The following is a 26,037-nucleotide window of genomic DNA, read 5'->3' as shown; positions in this document are numbered from 1 at the left end:
CATCCATAGATGCTTCTCAAGCAAATCCTGGGATGTCATTCTCCCCTTGTACCTGGTCTTGGTGAGGCCGCAGCTGGAGTACTGGGTCCAGTTTTGGGCTCCACAATTCAAAAAGGATGCAGAGAAGCTTGAGAGAGTGCAGAGAAGAGCCACGTGCATGATTATATATCAGGAAAACAGACCTTACGACGACAGGCTGAGAGCTATGGGGCTCTTTAGCCTGGAAAAGCGCAGGCTCAGGGGTGATCTGGTGGCCACCTATACGTTTTTATTAGGGGTGACCACCAGTATCTGGGGGAACGTTTGTTCACCAGAGTTCCCCAAGGGAGGATGAGGTCGAACGGTTATAAACTCCTGTAAGACCGTTTTAGGCTGGACATAAGGAAGAATTTCTTTACTGTTCGAGCCCCCAAGGTCTGGAACAGCCTGCCATTGGAGGTGGTTCAAGCACCTACATTGAACACCCTCAAGAGTAAATTGGATGCTTATCTTGTTGGGATCCTATGACCCCAGCTGACTTCCTGCCCTTTGGACGGGGGGCTGGACTCTATCTTCCGAGGTCCCTTCCAGCCCTAGTGTCTATGAAATCTATGAATTCTTTTTTCATTCCAGCAGCGGCTTGGGCTTGGGCTACCGGTCTTGGGGTCAGGCTATTGTGTGGACTCCCCAGAGGCCACTTCTGGTGCCCTATTCATTCCCTTCTTTCCTACCCCCAGGCATGGGGCTGTACCTCCCATGTCAAAACCTCCTGGGAGGGAAAGGAGCTGTTATTCCACCACCCTTCCTTCCCAGATACACTATTGGGCATGGAGTTGTCTGCATGGCTCTTGTAGCTTTCGGGTGGAGGGCTGCTTCTGTTACGGTAAAAACCTCGGGGGGGGCGGGGGGGCCACACTGGCACCACCCTTCCCCCATCTTAGGTTACCGAGTTTATTCAATAAGTGCAACTTCTTTATCAAGCTAGTTCCACGTTTGAGAATTGTGGATCTGCTGTGTGTCAGGAAAAGGGAGTTGCACTGATTTGCAGAGACAGTTTGGAGTGATGGATATAAACTAAAATTTGCGTCCCAGGTTGTAAATATATAAACTTTTCAAACTCGTAATATATATATGTTATTTTCTAAACTTTGCACATCAAAAAGATTTGACGAAATCTGTGAATTGCCATACATGCACGATACATTCAGTTGTTCACTGGGCTGAATAGCTTCTTACTTGTGAAGAAACCTACTTTGCTGGATCAAGAAATATAAAAGAATACGTCTACTGAACAATTCCCCAGTTTAAAAAGGATATCGTGTGTGTGTGTTTGCTGACTCAGTGTTTCTTATTAAGCCATGAATAGGTAGCTTTTTTTTTTTTTTCTTCATTACAGATGTTGGGTAATAGATTCCAGGATGTGGGAAAGAAGTTTTTTATTGCTAATAACATCATTGGTACACCTGTCATCTCCAAAAGGCTTAAAAAGTATCAGCAAATCAATATCAGCTGTGTGAGATGAGAAAATTCAGTGAGCACACTTCAATCATAGAGAAATAGGGCTGGAAGGGGCCTTCAGAGGTCATCTAGTGAAGTGGTTCTCAACCTTTTTTGTACTGGGATCCATTTGCCAAGACCAATAGCTTGTCCTGACCCACGCCACCCTGGTCCTGCTGGTGCCTGACCCACAGTACCCTGCCCCCGGCCCCCCTTGCCCTCCTGGCCATGCTGGGGCCCATCACTCCCAACTGCAACCCCTACCCCCCCCAGCCCTGCTGAAAGAGGCCCCCAGCTGCCCCCAACCTGCTCAGGCCGGAGCGTGGTGGCTGTGGCATCTCCAGCTCATGCGAGCAGCAGCAGAGTGAGTCCAGCCCAGCACGGGCTAGAGGGAGGAGGAGGGGAGGCCTGTGCCATACCAGCCAACCTAGGCACAGCCCTGCCTGCCTGAGCAGTGTCTCCCAGCTGCCCTGCCCCCATGAGCACAGGCATTGTCCCTGGTGTCCAGCCCAAGAACGCAGCTTCCCCCCTGCCCTGCTGCAGACTCCGTGCCTGGCCACCTTCCGCCCCCATGCACATACACCCATCCCCTCCACACAGACGCATACACACACTGCCCCCTCCCACAACAGTCCCCAAGCCCTTGCCCTCCAACTCCTGCTCAGCATACCTGCATCTGGCTGCTGGGGCTGCTCCTAAGACCGGCCTGGCTGCGTGCTGGCCATGCTCCAAGCAGCCCCTTGCAAGCTGGAACACTGCCAGCCTGCAAGGGGAAACCCATGCTTTTGCACATTTTTCTGGCACTTGCTCGCGACCTTTTGAAATATTCTTGCGACCCACTTTTGAGTCTCAACCCATGGGTTGAGAAATGCTAATCTAGTGCAATCCCCTGCCTGAAGCAGGATCACCCCTATCCAAACCATCCTATACAAACCATAATCTAAACTCTACATAAGACAACTGTCAGCCCTGACAACACAGACCTAACACCCTAACCTGCCACAGTTAAAGCAGAGGAACCATGGCAGCCAATGTCCTGCTTCTGTGAGATATTGCCAACGTATGCTCAAGAGATCCTGGGTAGAGGGCCATGCCCCTGCTACAGAGGAAGGCAAAAACACCCCCAATCTGTACCAATGTGACCATGGAGTAAATTCCTTCCTGACTCCAAATATGGGGATTGGTCTGACCCTGAGTGGAGGGGCAAGACCCCCTAGCTAGGAACCTCCAGCTTTGCTCCCAAGAGGAGCATTGGTGCACCCCAGTGAAAGTCCCCAGCCTTGGCCGTAGCTAACACCCAGTGCCTCCAAGGAAGGCTTAAAAACACTTGACACGTAGCAGAAAAGGGAGTTGGGATGGGGGCAACCAGCAAAGCCCAGAAACATGGGAAATATCCATAGTAGAATGTTAGGCATAGCTACGCCTATATCATTCCCCAAGCAGTGGCTGTCCAATCTCTTCTTGAACACTCCCAGTGATGGTGAGTCCACACTTTCTCTACGCAGTGTATTCCACTGTCTTTGCCATTCTAACAGTGAAGAAAGTTTATTGAATATCCAGTCTAAACTTCATAGTTTCATAGTTGTTAGAGTCTGGAAGAGACCTTACAGATCATCAGGTTCAGCCCTCTACGCTTGGGCAGGAAAGACTGCTGGGTTCAGATGACCCCAGCAAGATGGGCATCAAGATGCTTTTTGAAGATCACCAGGGTGGATGACTGTACCACCTCTGGGGGGGAACCTGTTTCAAACCCTTGATACTCAACTTGTAAAGAAGTTTTTTCCTTTTGTCTAGTCTGAAGCAATCCTCAATCAGCTTGTGCCCATTATTTCTTGTCCTCCACTGGGGGGCCTTGGTGAATAGGTGCTCCCACAGGCCCTGATGTATGCCCTTGGTATACTTACAGGCTGCCACCAAATCCCCTCTGAGACTTCTGTTCTCCAGGCTGAACAGTCCCAAGTCTCTCAGCCTCTTCTGGTATGACCTGGTCTCTAGCCCTCTAATCATGTGCATGGCCCTCCTTAGGACTCTCTCAAGCTTCTCCACATCCTTCCTGAAGTACAGCACTCAACTGGATGAAGTGCTGCAACTGCAGTCTCATCAAGGCCAAGTAGAGAGGGAGGATGACATCCTTAGCCTTGCTTGAGATGTCTCGGTACATGCATGCCAGTGTTTGATTAGCTCTGCCAGCTACGACATCACACTGGTGGCTTATGTCTGTTTCGTTGTCTTATCATGACACCCAGGTCTCATTCAGATGTGGTGCTAGCAAGCTTAGCAGTGCCAAACCTGTAAGTGTGTTGTGGGTTATTTCTCCTCCGATGGAGAGCTTCACATTTCTCTGTATTAAACGACATCAGGTTTAATGTTGTTAAACATCAGGTTTAATCACAAGCCTGTCCAGGTCAGCCTGTATTGCCAGCCTGTCTTCGAGCGTGACCACGCTCCCCCAAAGTTTGATGTCATCAGCAAACTTTGCTAGTTTGCTTTTAATACCCAAATCCAAATCACTGATGAACATGTTGAAAAGCACTGGTCTGAGTAGCGAACCCTGAAAGACACCACTGGTCACCCTCCACCATAATGACTCAGTTCTGTCAATCAATATTCTTTGGGTCCTACCATGGAGCCAGTTACCTAGCCACTGGACCATAAAGTAGTCAAGGCTGCATTTTCCCAGTTTTTTCATGAGGACTTTGTGGAAGACCAGGTCAAAGGCCTTTTTAAAGTCCAGGTACACATCAACCTCATTTTCCCCTATCCAGGTGGTGCCTTACGTGATTGTACAAGGAAAAGACATTGGTTTGGCATGACCTCCCTGTAATGAAGCCATGTTGGCTATCCTTCAGAATACTGCCTTCTGTTAGCCTGTCTGTAATGGATTCTTTGATAATTTTCTTCAGGATTTTATCAGGAATTGAGGTCAAATTGATTGGTCTGTAACTTCCTGGGTCCTCCTTTCTCTCTTTCTTAAAGATAGGCACCACATTGGCTGCCTTCCAATCTTCTTGGACCTCTTGCGAGTGCCGTGAGTCTTCGCATAATTTTGCCATAGGTTGTGCACTGATGTTGGCCAGTTCTTTTAGCACTCTCAGGTATAGTTCATCTGGTCCCGTTGACTTGTAGATATTAAACTTTGTAAGCACAGAGTGTGGGGGCCACGTGCTGCTACCACACCCTGTGCAGCAGAGGACAGGGAGCTGTGAGCCACCACAGTTCACACAGAGGAAGCCTGAGTGCAACTGATGCAGCCAGCACAGTTGCAGGGGATCCCAGAGGGGCCACCCCTTCATTGTCACCCCATCAGTGTGCAGCCCAGGGGCTATGCCAAAGTTGAACAAACCTGTCTTAGGATACCTTACGCTAGAGAGCAACAGAGCATGTGAAATTTAGGTGACTATACTGACTAGGGTGCAGGAAGTGACATAGTCTTTTGTTGTGGTGTCATCAAAGGTAGGTTGTCTCTGGAGGTGACGGAGCAGTTACTTGGAGCCTCGTGACAGTTAAGATGAAAAAGTTAAGGTTTGAAGAGCTGTGGATGGGGTGAACAAAAGACATGAAAATGGATATTTAAAAAAACCCCACAAAAACAAACAAACACATTTTATTTATTTATTTATTTATTTTTAACTAACCTTCAAACTCGTTTTGAAAACTGAAAAAGAGTATTTAAAGCAAATGTCTCAGGATAAAATGCTAAGAGATAATACTTTTTTCCTCCCAGTTTGTTGATCCTTACCAGCATGGTGTGATTGGTGTAGGCCAACAGGCCCTGGATCTTGGGGTGAGGGAAGGGTGCTGAGCAGCCTAATAGATCTTGCCCTGGGAGGGCAAGAAGAGTTCATTGTATTGGCTTACAGTGTGGTCAGGAAAATTAGTATAACTCTTGGCAGCTGTCCTCTACCCTACCTCTATTAGACGGGTAGGGATACATTAACCCCAACTCTGAATGGGGTCATGCCCTAAAAGCAGGAATGGGGGGACAGGACATTTTTCTGTTGTTCTCCTACAGTCCAACACTCTGAAGGGGGATAGGAGTGAGGGGGCAGGAGGTGACAGTTATCTTCCATCTGGTTCTTGAGGAAACTCCTGCGCTATAATAGCCAGCTGGCCTCTTAGTTAGCAAGTTGGACAGCCCTGCTTTAGAAAATTCAGGGGTGGGCCACTCCAGTCTTACTTGTTGATGCTCTTCAACTTTGTAGAGAACGCTTAAATGTTTACTGGGGGAGAGCAGGTGATTCTGTGGAAAGACTTCTTGTTCTGATGGTTAGGATTCGTGCCTGAGAGGCTGCATACCTGACTTCTGGCTGCTGCACCAATGTGTATTTATATATTTTACACCACACATAACAGGAATGACAGGAGGGCAGTCCTTAAATCATCCTTTAGGCACTGGTGAGGGCACTTGGGATCTATGCCAGAACTGATCCTTACTAAGTCTGCTGAAGACAGATGATTCAGAATACAATCCAGCTCTCTCCTGGTGGCTCTGCAGGGATAACTGGAATAAATACTTCCTCTTCAAAGTAAATATTTGTAATGTGTACAAGAATGGAGCAGATCTGTTGAGTAAGGAGGTGCCATTTTTACATCACTGCTTGTCTAGACATGCTTTTATTTAGCTATATGCCCTTGCGTGAATGAGTTAATCAGTGACAGCAGGGGTTATATGAAATTTTATAAATGTATCTATCATATTTGATTTATTTTCTCATGAGTCCATTAGACCTTAAATTGCAAGTAATCTTCATGCTTGCACAATCTCGCATTATTCTAGCTAATGTATGTAGCTGGCAGGGGAAGTCCTGTAGGCCTCTGGCCAGTAGAAGCTGTTCATTTTCTGGGTGAGTATGAGCAGAGTGTCTCAATTAACAGCATTCTTTATTAGTCAGCCAGTGAACACATTTAATGTCCTCTGTGCAGACAGCTGTTTTCCTGTATTTCCTGGTGGGAGTGACCAGGGGGTGAGAGAAGAGGAAAACTATCATCCTAACTCCTCAGTACAGTTAGAGTGACTTGAATATAGTTCAGTGGCAAGGGAGAGACCAAGTGTGACCCAGAACTCGCTGTTTCAAACATGTAAAGTGCTTTGTCTATACCAGATTATTGCAGCACAGAAGTAAATATAATTTGATGGGGAACATGGTATAGGCATGTTGCTTACTGCAACTCTGTGCTTTTCCAGTCAATTCCTCTAGTATCCTGAGAGTATAGGCAAGGTATGAGGTCATACACATAAGCTAAGTGTTATCTAATGTCTTGCATTTAATATGACAGCCTTCTGCAACATAAATGTTAGATGCTGAGTTCTCACATGACTAGCATTCAGCCTAATTTGTATAACAGTGCGCCTCTACATGTGTATTAATGCACCATTACTACTGCATGTTAAATTTAGCACCTGTAATAACCAGTACTGACTAAAGGTGCAGAAGCCAACACTTAATTCATAGTAGTGCCAGTGCATGGTCTTCTGGTGATGCTAAATGTGCAATAGCTTAATTCCGTTGCACATTAGCACAGCTTTTGCCATGACTTGCTAATGTGTAGTAGAATTAGTCTACTACACATCTAGTGTCTTGTGTAGATGCACCCATATTAAACTTCCACGGAAAATGCTCAGTAGTTTTGTTACTGTGCTCATATCCAGGCCTGAATGGCTTGCAAGATTTAGCAGAGCACAGGCATGCCAGAGCTATTAACTACCTAGAACATGGAAGCTGCACCCTTCCTCCCTCCCCCCAATCAGAATAAGAAGCTCAGATGATTTTTTTATTTTATTTTAGTGTGTGACAAGTCCCTAGCAGCAGCTTAGTGTAGATTCCCTGTGGACATGTTTTTAAATAGTTCTAAGTTGTAGCAGTTTATTAGATGAACATTATTTTGAATGACATAAAACTTGATTTTTATTGTTTTGCTTGTTCATAGATTTTGGTAGAAAAGCAGCACTACCTGGCATCCCACATGCATGGCCCTTGTTCACTCAGAATTCCCACTGACTTCTCTGGAAGTGTGGCCTCTGTAGAATCAAATTCTTATTCTTATTAGTATTAGTAGCATAACTAGGGGAGCGAGGGCGGGAAAAGGGCACAAAAACAGCCATTGCCACTGTGGTGGCTATTCTCACTGCCCCAATAGGCACAGCAGGAGCTGGCGTTGACCTTGGTGCCACACAGCTGTCCTGAGTACAGGCCTGTGCTGTGACACCTCTTACAACAGTGGGAAAATACGTAGACAGGCAGACAGATATGTATACTTGATGGGGCAATAAAGTAGATCAGCATTTAACAAATATTTTGTTAAATTAACAAGAGAAAGTACTTTTTTAAGCAGCGTGTAAACTTGTGGAGCTCATTACAAGAGGTTGTAGAGGCAGATAGCGTAGCTGGATTAAAAAAGGCAGTAGATCAATTCATGGATGATAGATCTATTAATAGCTATTAAACAGAAGAGTCAGGGATGTGTCTCTTGGCATCTCTAACCCAATGATAGCGGATGCCAGGGAGACTAATAACTAGGAAATAGATCACTTCAGATAAGTGATTCTCAACCAGGATGTTGTGAGATCCTTTTAAGGGGGCCATGCATTATTAGCATAGTTAGGTATGCAAGCAGCTACATGTGACTCACAAGATAAATGCAGAGATTTCAAATAGTAATCCACAGTAATCCATGGTGTCAAAAACGTTCTGTTCTGTTGTGGATGGTCTTTCTGAATTCTTTGGAACTGAAGAAGTGCTTTATTATTTTTTTTTATATTTTTCAGAAAAAATATGGAGGAAGGCCTAGAGGCTAAAAAAGTTGAGAATCACTGCTCTATCTAGTGCCACTTATGGGTACACGGGGTGGGACCTCACCCTGCTGGACTTTTTCCACTGTCTGCCCCCTCTGTCTCCTAGTCTGTACCTCGGGGGGAAGCAAGCACTTACCTCCTCACACAGGAGGATCTCATGGCATACTTCTGTTGTTCTTGTAGCACGCTAGTGCGCTACAGCGTACCTTTTGGGAATCACTGTTCTGCTGTTGTTGGAGACATGGCACTGGGCTAGATGGACATTGGTCTGACACAATATGGCACTTTTTATGTTCTTTGTAGAGTATGTCCTCAGAGTGGAGGACACTGCTGATTTCATAATAGCTGAGTGGGAGAAACAGGAGATAAATAAATAAGACCTAATTGTTTTGGGCAAAGCAGAGTGGCTTTCTTCAGTATGGTCCTTGATTGATTTTGTGAAACCACACAGAAAATGCAAAAATGAAAAAATTAATAGCTTTGCCAGAAGTTCTTCATAGTCCAATGAAAATAATAATATTACATCTTGGGATAGGACTGTTAACTCAACATTGAAGAGTGTGGAGTGACTTTGTCTGGTTTTTTTTTCTCTAGTCAAGACATGAAAATATCTGTAAAAAATTTTTAAATCAGTGAAATATATTGTTTTACTTGACCCAGTTTGCCTGTAATAATTATGGCTTCCCATGACATTTGCCGAAGATTAGTGATGAAAACTCAGTAGGTAAATACTGAGTTACTGCACATTTAGTACTTGTATAAACAAGTACTAAATGATTGCACAGTAATTGTAGTTACTGCACAGTAGCACCACCGAACAGCTTTTTCATGATGCTGACTGCACGGTAGCACAAGACTACTGTGCAGTTCCATCACATCATACTTTCTGCCATACAATGCTACTGCGCAATCAGTATCTCATGTTGATGCGGACATGAAGAAGTACTGCCACTTGTAATCCATGCAAAGAATGCACGTTTAACTATGGTAACTTGGACTAATTTCTGAAGTTTTCGAATGCAGTGTGATTTTAAACATGTTACCTCCAGTCCCATCCATGCATAGGGTTGACAAAAAATAGCAGAGATGGCAGTATTGATTAGGTGGACAGGTTCAGATAAGCCGTTATGGGTGCAGAGGTTGTCAGCCCTGCCATTCAGTCCCTACTGATCAGTTACCTAAATGTGCATGCCCACTGCTCTCAGCAGTTGGTGTTGCTGATCTATGGCACGCAGCTGCCACCGTCTCTCCTCATATGAATGTATATTTTTTTCTTTTAGTTTCTCTCTGTCCCTTCCTCTCTCGTGTTCCTCTTCATCCACTGGCTGTGTCTTCTGTATATTATGTTAATTTTGGGTCAGATTCAGTTTCACCTGTTGGGTTTTTAAGTGGACTTGGGTGGCGAAGTTTGATTCTGTTCCACCCTGCTCAGATCCCTGAAAAATCCATTCATGCATCTGCTTGTGTAACACACCATTATCTAAACCTTAAGACTAATAAAGAAAAGCAGCGAGGAGGAGAACTCATCCACTTTTTGTATTAACAGTTTTTTCATGGACTTGAGCAGTTTGGAATAGAATTGCACTAGATGCCACAGTTCACTAAGACATAGGTGGAACAGAATTGGCCTCTTTCTGTTTCAACATTATTTTTTCTCCCTAGAAATGTACATGCTGCTTAAACCTGAAAAGCATGTGCTGGCAGCATTGTGATCTCAAGCCCCATGACTTTACTGCCTTAGGCCGTCAGAGTCTAGAGCAAAAGGTTGGGCTGGCAGGCTGCTGTATGAGCTGGCACCCCTTCTATGCATGAACTATTTTGGGTCTTCATTAAGGACTGTCAGTAGTGGAGGGAGGGAATATGCTTGGATCTAAATTAAGATATGGAGGCACATATGTTGTCTGGTTGGTACTCCTGCAGCCACAAGAATCCATCTATGGTGGTCAAAGGTAGGATAGGGATTCTAGATGAAGATGGACTTCTAATAAAGTAATCAGAAACTAATAATTTATAAAGTCTGAGCATGTAAGCCTGTGGGTTTTTTATTTGTTTGTTTTTACTATCTGTGCTGATATTTTGCTTTGAAAACAAAAGATGAAACTTATTAAGATATAGACTCGACTTTAGTTTTCTTTATAAGGACCAAATTTTGTTCCTTGGCTGTGTGGATAGATGCTAATTGACTAAAAAAAAGTTCATTTCTTTCCTTTACACAAGTCTTAGAAATGACAGAACTGGTTGGTTAAAGCAAGTGTAAACCGATGACAAAACTGAACTTTCATGGCTAGGGACCTACCCAAGTTGAGACCACAGATTGGCAGTTTTGTGGCCTGCTCATGGCACCAGCCATCATTTTTGCAGGTTTATCACAGCAGAGACACCTGCCGCCCCCCCCCCGCCCCATGCCTCTGGCAAAACAGTTAAGCCCTTGGAAGCCATTAATTGACACATTACACAATCTAAGCATTTAATTAAACTCTAAACTGAAATGTCTTATGAAATAAAGCTATACACACCATCAGTTGTAACTAATACCGTCACCATACTTTATTGATGACGTTAAAAGGAATTTTAACAATGCTCATTGCTAACCTTGACACGGGCAATTCATGCTAACTGTTAAACACTAGCATGCAGCATCCACCGACAGTTGCCACTGACATCTTCTGTCTGTGTGGGGTAAGCACTTGTCCTTAAACTGAGATCACACGCTCAGTGTCCACTGAGTCGGTTGGAATGGTAAAGCAATGTTTTGCCAGCGTGTGCAGATGTGGAAACCAGTCACAAACAGTCCCAAAATACAGGCACAGGCTTCCAGCTCCTTGTACACAAACTGTTGGTAGTACTACATATCCTTGGCGTAGTAATGGACCGTGTTGAACCATAAATTCCACCTTTTGAATACAGGCTCTGATTGCAGCGACAGTTGCATGTGGGTCCCCACTTTGATAAGTGAGGGACTCCCTGTACTGGAGCTTACGGCCTGGACAGTACTTGAAGGCTGTCTTGAAGGCGGAAACCAGGCTATCCACATCAGGGAACTGCATGCGCCAGATGTTACTAAAGACAGAATGTGCGCATTGGAGGTGACATGAACTGTGCTGGGCATCGTTCTCTGGAGTACGTCGGAGAGACTTGCATGTATACATGGCATTGTTGGACAGAAGGGCCAAAGCTACCATGGAGCTGAGGATGGCAACCCAAGTAAAAGACAACAAGAAATTGGTTTTTAGATATATTGGGAGTAAAAGGAAGGCCCAGGGAGGAATACGACCACTGCTAAATGGGCAGAAACAATTGGTGACAGATAGGGGGGACAAGGCTGAACTCAACGAGTTCTTTGCCTCAGTGTTCCTAAGTGAGGGGCACAACAAGTCTCTCACTGGGGTTGTAGAGAGGCAGCAGCAAGACGCCAGACTTCCATACGTAGATCCTGAGGTGGTGCAGAGTGATTTGGAAGAACTGGATGCCCTTAAATCGGCAGGCCCGGATGGGCTCCATCCGAGGGTGCTGAAGGCACTGGCCGACGTCATTGCAGAGCCACTGGCGGGAATATTCGAACGCTCGTGGCGCACGGGCCAAGTCCCGGAGGACTGGAAAAGGGCTAACGTGGTCCCCGTTTTCAAAAAGGGGAGGAAGGAGGACCCGGGCAACTATAGGCCAGTCAGTCTCACCTCCATCCTTGGTAAAGTCTTTGAAAAAATTATCAAGGCTCACATTTGTGAGAGCCCGGCAGGGCAGATTATGCTGAGGGGAAACCAGCACGGGTTTGTGGCGGGCAGATCGTGCCTGACCAACCTAGTCTCTTTCTATGACCAGGTTACGAAATGCCTGGACACAGGAGGAGGGGTGGATGTCGTATACTTAGACTTCAGGAAGGCCTTCGATACGGTATCCCACCCCATACTGGTGAACAAGTTAAGAGGCTGTGACTTGGATGAGTGCACAGTCTGGTGGGTGGCGAATTGGCTAGAGGGTCGCACCCAAAGAGTCGTGGTAGATGGGTCGGTCTCGACCTGGAAGGGTGTGGGCAGTGGGGTCCCGCAGGGCTCGGTCCTTGGACCGATACTCTTTAATGTCTTCATCAGCGACTTGGACGAGGGAGTGAAATGCACTCTGTCCAAGTTTGCAGATGACACAAAGCTATGGGGAGAAGTGGACACGCCGGAGGGCAGGGAACAGCTGCAGGCAGACCTGGATAGGTTGGACAAGTGGGCAGAAAACAACAGGATGCAGTTCAACAAGGAGAAATGCAAAGTGCTGCACCTAGGGAGGAAAAATGTCCAGCACACCTACAGCCTAGGGAATGACCTGCTGGGTGGCACAGAGGTGGCACAGAGTCCTAGTGGACTCCAAGATGAACATGAGCCGGCAGTGTGACGAAGCCATCAGAAAAGCCAATGGCACTTTATCGTGCATCAGCAGATGCATGACGAATAGGTCCAAGGAGGTGATACTTCCCCTCTATAGGGCTCTGGTCAGACCGCAGTTGGAGTACTGTGTGCAATTCTGGGCGCCACACTTCAAGAAGGATGCGGATAACCTGGAGAGGGTCCAGAGAAGGGCAACTCGTATGGTCAAGGGCCTGCAGACCAAGCCCTATGAGGAGAGACTAGAGAAACTGGACCTTTTCAGCCTCCGCAAGAGAAGGTTGAGAGGAGACCTTGTGGCTGCCTAAGTTCATCACGGGGGCACAGAAGGGAATTGGTGAGTATTTATTCACCAAGGCGCCCCTGGGGGTTACAAGAAATAATGGCCACAAGCTAGCAGAGAGCAGATTTAGATTGGACATTAGGAAGAACTTCTTCACAGTTCGAGTGGCCAAGGTCTGGAACGGGCTCCCAAGGGAGGTGGTGCTTTCCCCTACCCTGGGGGTCTTCAAGAGGAGGTTAGATGAACATCTAGCTGGGGTCATCTAGACCCAGCACTCTTTCCTGCTTATGCAGGGGTTTGGACTCGATGATCTATTGAGGTCCCTTCCGACCCTAACATCTATGAAGTGCTGAGATCTTGTTAAATTCTAAGCTGTAGTTGACAGCTGCCTTCAGTACAGCCTGAGCCACGGTAGAAAAATTAACAGACACGAGGTGGACCAGCTGTGTTTGAAAAACAGGTAGGTCCCTGTCTACCATCTTCCAGGTACAAATAAAATGTGAAGTTATCTTGGGAGTTGGTGGGTTCATCAGTCTCAAGGAGAGGGATTCATACTCTGCCAATGCAGATTGTGTGGACTGTACATGTGAAGTAATCACTGCAGGGAGATAGGCTTAGCAAAGCTTATTTGCACACAGATAACTGCTGGCATTTGGCAAAAGCATTTGGCACTGCTCTTGCTGGCATAGGAAGTGTGGATCACACTTTGCTGTGGCAGACTAGCCAGCCATTTCCTGTGGGAACTTCATCTCAAAGAGGGCAGTTGGGCTTAGCAACAATAGGATAACCTTGATTTTTCACTGGGCCTGTGCAGTTGTCAGCCTGGAAGAGGCTATTGAGAGAACTCTGTCCATGCCTGTCAGTTCTGCGGCTTCTCCCAGGCATTCTGCTGGATCTGTTGGCTTCAAGATTTCTTTTCTTCCTTTCCCTAAGGGGAATCGGGTTTCAGGAGGAAGAAATGGAGGGGCTTTTCTGTGCTTCATGTAAGCTTTGGTTTGCCAACAAGAGTTCTAACCACAGATCCAGCTCTTGTAGTCTGAAGCCGAGAACTTTCTACTCCCTTGTACTGCTTTATGTGAAAAGCACTGATCAAAGAAAAGCTGGTGCTATGGATAAAGCTGTGTCTTCAGAGCATAGAAGTTTTTGAAAAGACCATATATATGATTATATGAATGGCTTTTTAGCCTGAGGCCTGTTCCATAGCCATTGGCTCTGTCTTAGTTATAAGGATGTTTCATAAATGAGAGGAAAACCTCTGAATGTAAAGAATTAATAAAATGGCTATGGTGATTTTGTAACCAGGGCTCAAGAATATACAGCTTGGTTGCTTTTTGCTTTACTAGTTTGTGCACTGCAAATGGCTTCCTCTGCCAAGCACTGAACATCAGCTGATACGTCTTCAGTCTCCCGCTCTGGATTCCCATTATATTCACTAGACATCTTCCTCCATTCTTTGCCTCCCTTGTTCTCTATTTTCAGGTTAGAGACCTGAGCTGGAGGATCCAGGCTAGGAATGAGAGTCAATATAATAAAACAATGGAGAGCATAGTTCAGTTCTGGAGCCTTGGGGTTGAGGAAACAAGGCTGTAGTTGGAGATGTGGGATTAGAGTCTGGATGAAAACTAAAGACCTGGGTGTTTAGAAGGGGTTTTATTCCCCCCCCCCCCCTTTTAATTGTTGAAGCACTTCTCCATTGGTGATTACTAATTTAATAGCTGACCGTCTCATTTTTAAATTGTCAAAAAATAAATAAACCCATGTGTAAGCACTTACTTCATACTAGATATGTTTTTAATGTCAAGAATAAAAGCCAGGCCACACGTATTTTATAGTGGTCTGAAAACATTGTTTGAAAGTGGTCTGAAAACTGCTAGATTGCAGTTCCACACTACTCAGAAGAATAGTCATTAGCTCCTGTGGACTCATAAAACTGTGCAGTGGACTACCTGTGATCTGTATATGAAATTCAGTCTCAAAGAATGTGGGGCGAAAGATTGGGGAGGACTCACATTCATCTGCTAACCACACAAATGCACATTGACATTGAAAAGCTTGTTGTCAGCCTTGCCTGCAAGGCTCTTCAGCTGGGAGGTAATGACCTTCTGTGAGTAGGGCACTGGGTGGCAGGTTAGGGAACCTGGTTTCTTTTTCTCACTCAGTGACCTTCTGTGTGGTGCTCTGCAGTTCAGTTCACTGATCCATACTTGTGAACTTCCTTTCTTGGGCTCCAGCAGTTCCCTGTTCCCATATGCTCTTTCTGTTCTGTGTTTGGCAGTAGTGTACCTACAGGTAGGTGAACAGGACAAGTGCCCCAGGTGCTGCTTAAAGGAGGGGTGGCGGGGCAGGAAACACTTTATCTTTCCTTCTTCATAACTGTACCTTTTACCTTCCCTGCAGCAGCTCTGGTGGGCAGGCACAAAATGGCTAGGAGGGCAAAGCAGCAGCCATGGGGTGGGCTCTGGATAGAGGGAAGCTGTTGCTGGGGAGGAGGTGGGGGGCAGTGGGCAGAAGTTGGAAATGTTAACCCTCCTGTTGGCTTTCCATCACCAAATTTTGGCTTGAAATGACCACTCTGTGCACTGATCAGCATCCGGTTCTCTATTAATTCCTGCAGCAACAGTAGCTTGCTCCAGGTGCCAGTTCATCTCTGGTGTTTAGCATAGTGCCTGGTGCTTTGGAATCCCAGCTCCAAGTGCAGTAAAAATAACAGGAACAAATATTCCTGATTTTCCATGAGTTGTTTGAAAAGGAGAACTTTTAAAATGTTGTTTAAATGGTAATTTTCCAAGGCAGGTTTCCACTGAAAATCCTTGTATTTTTTCCCTTGGTTGTGCTTGTTTGTTGTTTGTCTCCTTTTTGCATTTTAATATCATCTGGTGGGATGACACCATCTTATGTCACATTACAATGAGTGGCTTCTAGCAGAGACAGTCTTGTCACATTTTCTGCCATGTCATTTTATTAAGTGGTAGGCATTGTCACGAGAATTGATCCTCCCTGTAGAGCTATGGGAATAATCAAAGATACTGAGAGAGAAAATAGTCTTCACTATATATAAAGTTTCTGCTAAACTTTATAAAAGCAGCAACTCATGTCATATGGCCAGATTCACGTAGGCTTGTGTTAAAAGCAGTAAGGTCAAACACTGTGTGTGTTTTTGAATCATGTGCCAGCAGCATACTTTCTAACAGATAAGCCACATTCAAAATTAACAGAAGATCTGTGTGCTTTGTTTTGCTTCCTATTTCAGAAAGTATTATCCAGTTTGCCCACTGTGCTCTGTTGTAAAGGAGCATTTTGAGTAAGAATTTTGATATAGCCATTAAAAAAGCTGCTCAAATTGCATCTGTTCTAAAATCCATTTTATATTACTGGTAGATAGCATCTCATTACTTGGCCTATGTACACACTGTAAAATTAACCTTTTTTCTGATAATGAAATCTGAAGTGAACATGACATGCTGATTTAGAGAAGAAAATTGGGAATGTATTCCCTTGTGGGAAAACTTTCTAAAGAATTTTGAGGCACAAATAAAAACCCTTTGGGTTTGATAGTGTAATTTCCTGTCATTGTTATATCTACATTTTGAAATTCCATTTGAGTTGAGCAAAAATCACCATGGTGGGATTTTTTTCTCCTCGATTTTCTGTTGTGGTTGCAAGTAACTGGTTACTTTATGGGATTGTACCATGTAGAATTTAAATAATAAATACCGGTGAGGATTTTTTTTTTTAAGTGACAAAAGTAAAAACAATTCATAACAGAGAGGCTAGGGGAGGTGAGTTCTCTGGCATTTCCCTTGGCTGACTTTTCTTTCTCTTTGCCATTTGATTTAGTTTGATGCTACTCCACAGAAATAGATATGTGCCTTGCCTCTGCAAAGTTTTTGTAATTAGGGGCCCTACCTCATCATAAAGAGCTCTTTTAGTCATCATTTAATTGAACTTTTCTATGGGGCTTCCCATATGAAGAGGTCATAGGGTGTTTCCTTGGCCCATAAAAATTGAAGGGAGAGCAGGGAAAAGAAGAACTTTGAGACAAGGGTTTATGCTTTTGGAACTGTAATTACTAATTGTTTCAGCCTCTCCCATCTGAAGAGTTGCTGCCCCAGCAATAGTGTTTGTGGTAGCAGCCTGGGAGCAGGAAAGTGAGGAGAGTGTTATTGTTAGTTCATTTTTTCCTAAAAGAGAGAGAGAAATCCTTGCTTCAAACAGTAGCTTTCAAGCAACCTTGGAGAGCACAAGAATGCACAGGCAGAATCCCAGGAAATTGAAGCATCATTTTGTGAGTTGTTTAAAGAAAGTAGGGGGAGCAATAATCAAGTTTCTGTGACATCAGGCAGGAAGTGAGCAAAAACTATGTTGGATTAATATGGTTCTACTTCTGTGCTTAAACTGCTTTAAGTATTTAAGACTGAGCCTACATGAAAAGTCTGAGAGGCAGAAAGCACTAGGGCCGTGCAAAATTTTACCTGGTGTTTCATTTTGAATCTGTTTCAATGCATTTCGAGCTTGAAACAGTAAAATTGAAATGAAACAAAAGCCTTTGAAACAGCTTGAAAATTAAACATGGGAACTCAAAACGATTTGAGTTTTGAAGCCAGCCTTACTGGCTTCAGCGCTGGTCCCAGCCAGCAGCACCTGCCTCCTGTCATCCGGCAGGCAGATTAGGAGACCACACTCCCGGGAGGACTCTGGCACAGCCCCCTCAGTCCTCCCAGGGGTGCTGGCAGGCCCTCGATTTGCCTGCTGGATGACCAGAGGCTGGCTTTCCCGCCTGGGGCCAGTGGTATATAGAACATACTTCCTCAGGAGACCAGGAAAATTCAAATTATGGCTGTCCTTGGGAGGTCTTGCAGAAGTCTCCTTTCTACTACAACAATGCCCTGGTCCTCCACAGCCCCATTTTACCTATCAACTACTTCCAATAAAAAAAAAGAGAGGAGGATATTATTAAAAAGCAAAAATCTGTCCCAGGAGTCCTCCATGGGCTATTATGACTTGTGCTTGTTTGCCAACTGTCCATTAAAAAATAAACCTAAAAATGCCTGCCTGCAAAGTCTGTAGGAAAAATTGAGCTGTCTGTAAAAGCACTAAACAGCTAGAGCTTGATTGAAGTTCTATGTCTGAGCAAGGCTGGGTGTTGGAGGACAGAGCAGAACTGTCTGAGTAGAGTGTTCCTGGAGCATTCTCTTAGAACTTTGTAGTCTGTAGTCCTCTCCCACCCCAACCACGTACTGCTTCTTTATCTGTTGGTAACACTTCTCACCACCTATTTAGGCAAACAGTAATTCTTCTTTGTGGTTCTGTGCTGGGATGGGAGGGCAGGGCCAGCAGGGATGAGGCTGAGGGGGGTGGTGGGGGAAGGGGAGCATGGTTTGGGGGTGAGGAGGGACCCTTGGAGTGGGGGCATCCAGGTATAAAACCACTGCTGTAGTCAAGCAGGATTGCTAACCCAATATTTTTTTTTTAACTGATAACTTGCAAACTTCTTACTGATAACTGAACTTTTTTACTATGCTTAGTATTTAAATTTGAACCTGGCCTTATCCAGGAAAAGAGAAATTTACATTATGTAAAACATATGTCCATAAAAGTGTATATCAGTAATGTACAAGGAGAATCCGGAAGATAATTATCTTTTAATAATTTCAAAAATGGCTTGAGATGGTTAATAGATGCTTCTTAAAGGTGTGCTAGGAGAACTTCATGTAGTTATACCTTAGGAGGAAATCTGGAGAGTTATCTGTCTCTGTTAGGATTCTATTAGGTTTCATAACTACTATATCTACATACTCTCTAGGTAGGAGAAACTACATGATAGAGATGTCAGGAAATGTTCTAATCCTCTCTCCATTTGTTTGGGAAGATCCCATGTGTGGTCTGGGCATTTTAAGTATATTGTTTCAATTATCATGCAACATTCTTTGGAAATAATTCTAGTTGCCTATCTGCACAAAATAATCACATCAGTTTAGTTTAAGGTGGGATTTTTTTTTTTAAATGTAGTGAAAGCTTTGGGCAAAGCTATGTGAACACTTTTATTTTTGGTTTAAGCCAGATGCCTTTTGACTTGGCTACTCTTAAATAGAAATAAGATTGTCTGAACAGTCTTCTGTACCAGCTGAACTATATTAGTTTAAATGGCCAGTATAGCATTTTTTAATATTTAATTGTTTGATTTCACATCAGTTAAATTAAAGCAGTGCAGCTTTCTTGTGTAAATGTGGAATTAAGTTAATAGATTGCTTTTTTGCCTGATTTAGATAACTTTTTAGTGGCCCCATATAAAATTGAACGTAGAAATTTCTACTATAATGATCAAAATGCCACATTTTGCAATTCATGTTGTACTATGTGCAGGGTGCTTTAACAGAATAAATGTATGATTTTTACTTTGGGTGACCACTTAGGTATTTTATTTATTACATTTGTAAAGTAGCATTCAACACTTGGTAAAAGCTCTGATTTTTTTTTTTTTTTCCCCTCTGTTCCAGCCTGAAGAAGTAGTTTTGAGTTCTCACACTTTCAGAAATAAGATCTTTAAGAAACCCAAAACCTGTAATATCTGCAAACAAGTTATTGACAGCCAAGGCATTTTGTGCAGAGGTGAGTAGCACAGCACGTGTCCTACTTATTGCCTTGCTATTTAAAACATATTTATTGTATATTTGTAGTCTTGCCAGACATTAATAATTCTGGAACTTCCCAGCCACGAAATAACTATGTACCTTAAACTGCCCAGCGCATTCAGCATTTTATGTAGCAGTAGGTTATTTGACTTGTATAAATGTGCTTCTGTTTAGCTCTGCCATTCAGGCATGAACCAGAATAAGATTATGTCTGTGCAAACTCTGTTAGGAGTGTGTGTGTATGTGTGCATGCATGCATGTGAGAATTAGTGAGTAGGTACTAGATGTCCATGGAATTTAGCCTGCAAATTAGGAAGTGACCTTAAGCTCAGCGAGTCATGAAGGAATTTCTCCACATAAATTCTTCATTGAAATTGAAGAGCTGCCATTTTATAGTTGCATTATGTTCTCATATTTCAGTTCTGCAGTGCAATCTAATCATTCATACAGATGCAGAAGATCATATCCCTGATTCCATATGCAGAAGAGGGGTTAGCTGCATCTGGCATGGTTTTCTGCCCTTTAACACTGTTTCCTCCACCATCCTTCCACAAGCCCAGGGGTTCTCATAGCGGAAAGGCAGGGAAGCGTAATGGTGAGTGGAGTGGAGGAAAGGACAGACCTTTTTCATTTTCTGTACACAAGCAATACATTTCAGAGCAAGTCCAGCATGAGGCCATGCTTGCTTAAGCCTTTCTATCTAGGGGTAACACATGAGGGAAGTTAACACCTTTCAGCTGAATTGCCAGGTGATAATGTTGAGGGAGCCAGTTTTGGGGGACATGAGAGAAGCCTATCATTTTTGCATAACTGGCTTACATGATTTGCCTGGGTCTTCCTAGCTCTGGAAATGAAACTGTTCTGCCTGCTGGGGAGTGCTACAGTCCTGCCCTTCTGCTATGGAGCAATTCAAGAAATGTTTAGTATAGGGGCACGCAAAATATGGCCTGCAGGTTGAATCCGGCTTGCCAAGATATTCTATCCAGCCTGCAGGGCCCCTAAAAATTTTATAAAATTAATTGTTATTTGCCCCTGGCTGCCTGTCAAATAAGACTGGTGTCAGAAGCAACAGGACCCAGTGGGAGCTGGTGGCAGGATTCAGTGGCTGAGCAGCTAGGCCTGCCCAGCTCCACCCTGCCCTCAGCCCCCCCACCCCCTCCCACCCTCAGCTCACAACCGGAAGCCTCTGTGGCTTCTGGCTTTGTGCCCCTGGGGCTGTTCTGTATCTCCTTCCCTCTGAGTGGAAAGGAAGCCTTTATGATACGGCCAGCAGTCAGGAGCTGCATGGTGCTGGCCGGGCAGGAGGGGAGGGGGGGGCAGAGGGAAGTGACAGTGGCACAAGGAGCAGTTGTGGGGTGGGGCTCACTGGAAGCAGTTGCAGTGCGGGGAGGCTGTGTTAAGCAGTGGCGGTGTGGGGAGCGGCAGAGGGTCCATGGGAAGCAGCGGGGACAGCAGCAGGGGGATCATGGAAAGCGGCTAAGAGTGGTGGGTCAGTCATGGGGCTTGTGGTGGGGAGGGGTGGGGAATGGAAAGTAAAGCGGCGGGGAGAGTGACAGTGGTGGTGGTGGCAGCTGGGGAACAGTGGCAGGCGAGTGTGTGGGAGAGAAAGCTGAGAAACGTCGGGGGAGTCATGGCAGTGGCCAGGAGCGCAGCCCCTGTGCCGGTGCCCTGGGGCTGGCAGGGACCCAGGGCGGGGCGGCAGGAGCGTGGAACTTGGGCACAGGGTCTGCTTGTCTGCATCACGTGAGTGTCGCAGGGCACCTCGGTGCACCCTGCTCCTAGAGAGGAGAAACTGCCAGGGAGACAGCCCTGGCAGTGCCTAATGAGCACAGCTGCAAGTTGCTGGAGCAACTAAGGGGAGCCAGCTGGCCAGAAGGGGGCAGGGCCTGGCCTTTATAAAGCCCAGGGCCGAAGCCAGGCTAGCAGTTCTCTGCCAGCAGCCTGGGAGGCAGGAGCTCTGGGAGTGAGGATGTGGAAAGGAGCCGGACGTGCAAGTACAGCTCATGATAGCCTTGAGAGGATGGGCACTAGAGTTTAGCCATGCGGCTTGTGGTTATGTTACAGCCTAGGGGCTTGTGGTTTTGCTTTGTGTTTGTGTTATTACACCCGGAGGCTTGGGTGAGGCTGTAGGGGTTGGAGGAGGCCTCAATCATAGGGACCCCAGAGAGTGTGGGGTGCCCCAGCGCCAAGAGGGCACGTTGACCTCAATCATCGGGGACTCACAGGGGAGTGAGACCCCGGCGCCAGTGAGGGCATGCTAGGCCCTGAGATTTACAGGGCGGAGTTGTGGGCTCAGTTGAGTTCATAAGAGGGCGCAGTGTCCTCATAGGGACCCCAGAGAGTGTGGGGTGCCCTAGCACCAAGAAGGCACATTATTTGCATAGCGCCAGGGAAGGCGCAGCTCGCATGCCAGTGCGTGAGCAACTGGCGGTGAGGAGCGTGGCCAGTGGGTCGCGGGCGCAACCAGTAGGTTGCAGACGGGGGACATAGACCCCGGATCGCCTGCGGGGTACATAGACCCCAGCCCCAGAGCGAGGGGCAATTAAATTGAGAAGCCCAGGGTGGGCACGGCGAGCCCCAAAGAGGGGGAGCGCCACGCTGTATTCTTGAGAAGCCCCGTGGGGGCACGGCGAGCCCCAAAGAGGGGGAGCGCCATACTGAGGAGCCCTAGAGAGGGGCCATTACTGAGGAGCCCTAGAGGGGCAATTATCGAGGAGCCCGAGACGGGCATAGTGAGCCTGGCCGCAGGCTAGTGCGGCAACACCCCTCAGACCGAGGCAGGGTGCTGCGGTTGCCCCTGAGAAGACAGGGAGTAGCAGCGCGGTGAGCCGTGGTCAGAGAGGGTACCCGTGCGGTTGGCCGGAAGGGCCGAGGCCCGCTAGAGAGTCCCTGAGCAGGACCACACTATAGAGGAGGCCCAGTGAAAGGCAGGGCACGAGAGAGAGCCCAGAGTGGGCTACACTATAGAGGAGGCCCAGGAAGCGGGCGTACAGACCTAACAACGTCTATTACATCTGCGAGGCTTGGGGCGTGGTATTAGGGGCTGGTAGGAGCCACGTGCAGCCCATAAGGCTGGGGTGCTTGAGTAGCACCCATCGTACGGGGAGACCCACGAGGGGTCCAGGAGCTTACGTGCCCGAGGAAACACAAGGCAGCCTCCCTATTACGTATTCCAGCAAGACATGGCGGGCGAGAATGGAGGGTGCCTTCAGGCCGAAGTAGCACAGTGAGAGGGCCTCAAGGAGATCACGGCCCTCCGCGAGGACCCCGCCGTGACAGTGAGACTCGCATGCAGTTATTGAGAGCTGCATGCAATGGAGCTGGTAGCCCAGCCCGTGTGTTTGTGTGTGTGTGTGTGTGTGCATCTCTTGCTCTCCCCCACCCACCATACCCATACCCTACCACATTGACACCCCACACATATACCCGCCTGCTGCTCACACACAATATACTGTAGGACTTTATTTTGAGCTCTTATGCAATCACCTCTAGATACACTTCGCAAACACAACTCAATACAAAAATATATTAAAATAAAATTCAAATAAGTTATAGTAGATCTTTTTTTTTTTTTTTGTACATTACTTGTGGGGGTTTCTGATTTCAAGATTGCAGCACCCTCCCTCCCAAAAGGAGTACTTCCAGGGCACAGGGAGGGACTTCCGGTGGCAAAGATCAGGGGTTAGGGGGCAGGACTTCTGGTCTCAATATGGCAACTGGCAGTGGGACAACTGTCCAGGGGTGGGGCTACCCATGTGGACCTCGACAGATCACCAAAACTCTGTAAGCAGCCCTCCACTCAAAATAATTAATTGCCCACCCCTGGTTTAGTATGTCTTTCTACCTATGGTGCCATGCTGCAGACTTTCACATGCTGGGGTTTGATTCACCCATAATTTCAGCTGCTTAACTCCTGGTACTCTGTACTAATAAATAGAGGTGCACCAATGGATTGGTCTGATATTGGATCAGCACCAACATAAAGAAAATTGACTGTATCACATTGACCTGATGTGGCCGATAATTTGGCCAATAAATGCCCGTGCGTGCGTGCAGCCCCCTATGGTGGAAGAGGAGGAGGAAAGGAAGGAAGGGGGTGGTGTTGGTGCAGAGCAATGCCCCCTGCAGTGAGGGAGGGTGTGAAGCTACGGCTGGGGTTGGGGCATGGGATGGAGCTGTGGCTCATCTAGGAGTGTGGGGTGGGGCATCTCCCACTGCTGCGCGCGCCCTGGGAGGGCATGGGGCGCGTGTGCCCTCAGATCTGCGTGGGGCAGTGGAGGGCAGGGGGGCTGCAGCTGTGGGCTGGGGCCAGGGCCGTACCAGGCTCTTGCCAGCGGGGGCTGTCCTGAGCTGTCATCGGGATGGGCAGTGGCGGCCTGGGAGGGGGTTATGTGGGGAGCTGCAGCCAGCCCAAATGTAGCTGTAGCCCCCCCCCCCCCCCCCCCCCCCCCCAACCCTTCCTCCTAGTGCTGCCACTGCCTGCCTCGAGCACAGTCTATCCCAGCCCCCGCCAGAAAGAGCCTAGCACGGTCCCAGCCCCAGCCTGCAGCTGAGAAGCATGTGGCAGGAGTGTGCATGATGCAGGGGCAGGCACAGAGTGGGCAAGGGAGCAAGAGGTAGGGGTATGGCCCCTTGTCCCCTGCTGCTGCTTTCCCCATCGTAGCAATGTGAGGTGGGGAGAGGAGGGAATGAATTTAAGATGACTTTCCACTAATTAGATTCTATATGTGGAAAATTATAACATTTATAATTTAACCTGTATAGAATCTAGTTTTGGAGGGGGGTTATTTTAAATTCAGTATTGTTTTGGATTCAAGAAAATTCAGTAGCTGCCCTGCTGAAGGCAGTATTTTACGAATAAAATAGTTCTTTTTTCATTCTGGGTCCTAGTCCTTGTTTTATGCAAAATTAAAACTCCCGTTTGGAGCTAACAGGAGATTTGGGTGTGTAGCAGTTGCGAGTTTAGGACTAGTGCTTGTGATGGTAATATAAACTCCACAAACAGAAAAACACACATACTGTCTCCCATTTGCTGGGTGTGATTTTAAATGCATTTTCATTAGAGGAATGATATAAATTGCACTAATAAAATGCGCACGTGCCTTGTTAGTTCTGAGGTGATTAAATTGCTGATCGGGCATTTTTAAACATGTAATTCTCTTTTCTTCTGTGAAAATTGATTTTTTTTTTTTTTTTTTGATGGATTTTCCCTCTTGGATATCATCCCTAGACCTAGGAGCGGGCGTTTTCCAAGGGCAGAAATTAATAGCCACAAATTGTCTTACAACCACTGGAGGACATAAAGGAATTTTTATAAGGACGGAGGATGTATGGAAGGGATATAAAAAAAATCATGGACAACTTAGCATGAGTTTTAGCCCTTGCAGCAGCTCTAGTTCAGAAAGGTACCAGGGTGGGTTAGAGACATCTTATCATTTCTACTTAAAGACTGTGTCTTCCATAGGCAGGTCACAAAATTGCAGACAGTGTTCTAAACTACTAATTTTTCTTCCCATTCCGCCATGCTATGGATTTGACTTGGACAAGGAAGAAAAACTGCCCCTCAGGGACCTGTATTTTGTCATAAAGTGTGTTGTTTTCCTATGTTTCTGAGTAAAGGTTTGAATATTTGTTGTTTTTTTTAAGTTTTTAGGAGGACCCCTGCAGACAAGTTAACTCAGCTCTTCCTGCTATTGGTGATGTCTTGCAGAAGAGTTGCATATAGAATTATCACATTTCATTGCCAGTATTTTTTCCCTATAATTGCTTTTTGTTTATCTATAGAAGATGCATACCCTTGGAACAAACCCCAAACCGTCCTAAGAATTTGATTTACGAAGAATCAATTTGTCTCTCAATTTATACCATGAACTTTTATTAAATAAATGCATAGAGGGTTTGGATCATAGATTGCCTGTTATTTTATCCATGCAGTTAAAATTATCTCAGATATCATGACACTGTTTATAATGACATAAAATAAAAGACCCAGATTGTTGCAGGGCCAAATCCCAAATTTCTTACTTAGATAAATTCCCTCTGAAGGCTCTAAATAAAGGTGCAGCCAGGAGTGCCTCCTAAACCAGTAAAGGTCCTAGGTGAGACTGAATTGGTAGACAAGAAATTACTTCCCTTATGGGATAGTTCCTTTGGTAATTGATGAAAAAATCTTGTTTAGTCTTCAGAAAATAATAGCTCTTTTTTCAGACTGTAAATTCCTAACACACTAATATTGTATCGTTTGAAAGAAAGAAGCTTGTTAGAGGAAGGTTGGGAATGGGGAAGGCTCTAGATTGGCTTGTGGGTATTGCGTTTATCTAGCAATGAATCATTTGTTCTCTGTAAGAAAATAACCACCATAATTTGGTGTTATAATGGACCCATAACTTTTCCTGTGATATGAAGTGCATTCATTGTTAGGGTGTGTGGGTGTGTTTGGCTTTTTCTTAAGGTACCTTGTCTTTTTCATATCCCACTCTGAAT

General features: G+C 45.8%; 1 protein-coding gene across 16 annotated transcripts in view; it reads left to right on the top strand.

Annotated features, from left to right (window-relative positions):
- TNS3 (tensin 3) overlaps nucleotides 1–26,037 on the top strand; it is a 571,451-nt gene that overhangs the window by 213,736 nt on the left and 331,678 nt on the right. For 13 of the 16 annotated variants that reach the window (XM_059728559.1, XM_059728554.1, XM_059728556.1 and 10 more), the window contains one exon: nucleotides 19,420–19,531. The exons of the other annotated variants lie outside the window; for them this stretch is intronic. In XM_059728559.1, the coding sequence (XP_059584542.1) occupies nucleotides 19,420–19,531 (112 nt within the window). The remainder of the gene's footprint in view (nucleotides 1–19,419; nucleotides 19,532–26,037) is intronic. 16 annotated transcript variants of the gene reach the window in all.

Source organism: Alligator mississippiensis, chromosome 5 (assembly GCF_030867095.1).
Source record: "Alligator mississippiensis isolate rAllMis1 chromosome 5, rAllMis1, whole genome shotgun sequence".
Taxonomy (NCBI): domain Eukaryota; kingdom Metazoa; phylum Chordata; order Crocodylia; family Alligatoridae; genus Alligator; species Alligator mississippiensis.
The sequence above is the reverse complement of the archived record's forward strand: the minus strand, read 5'-3'. Positions and strand labels throughout refer to the sequence as shown.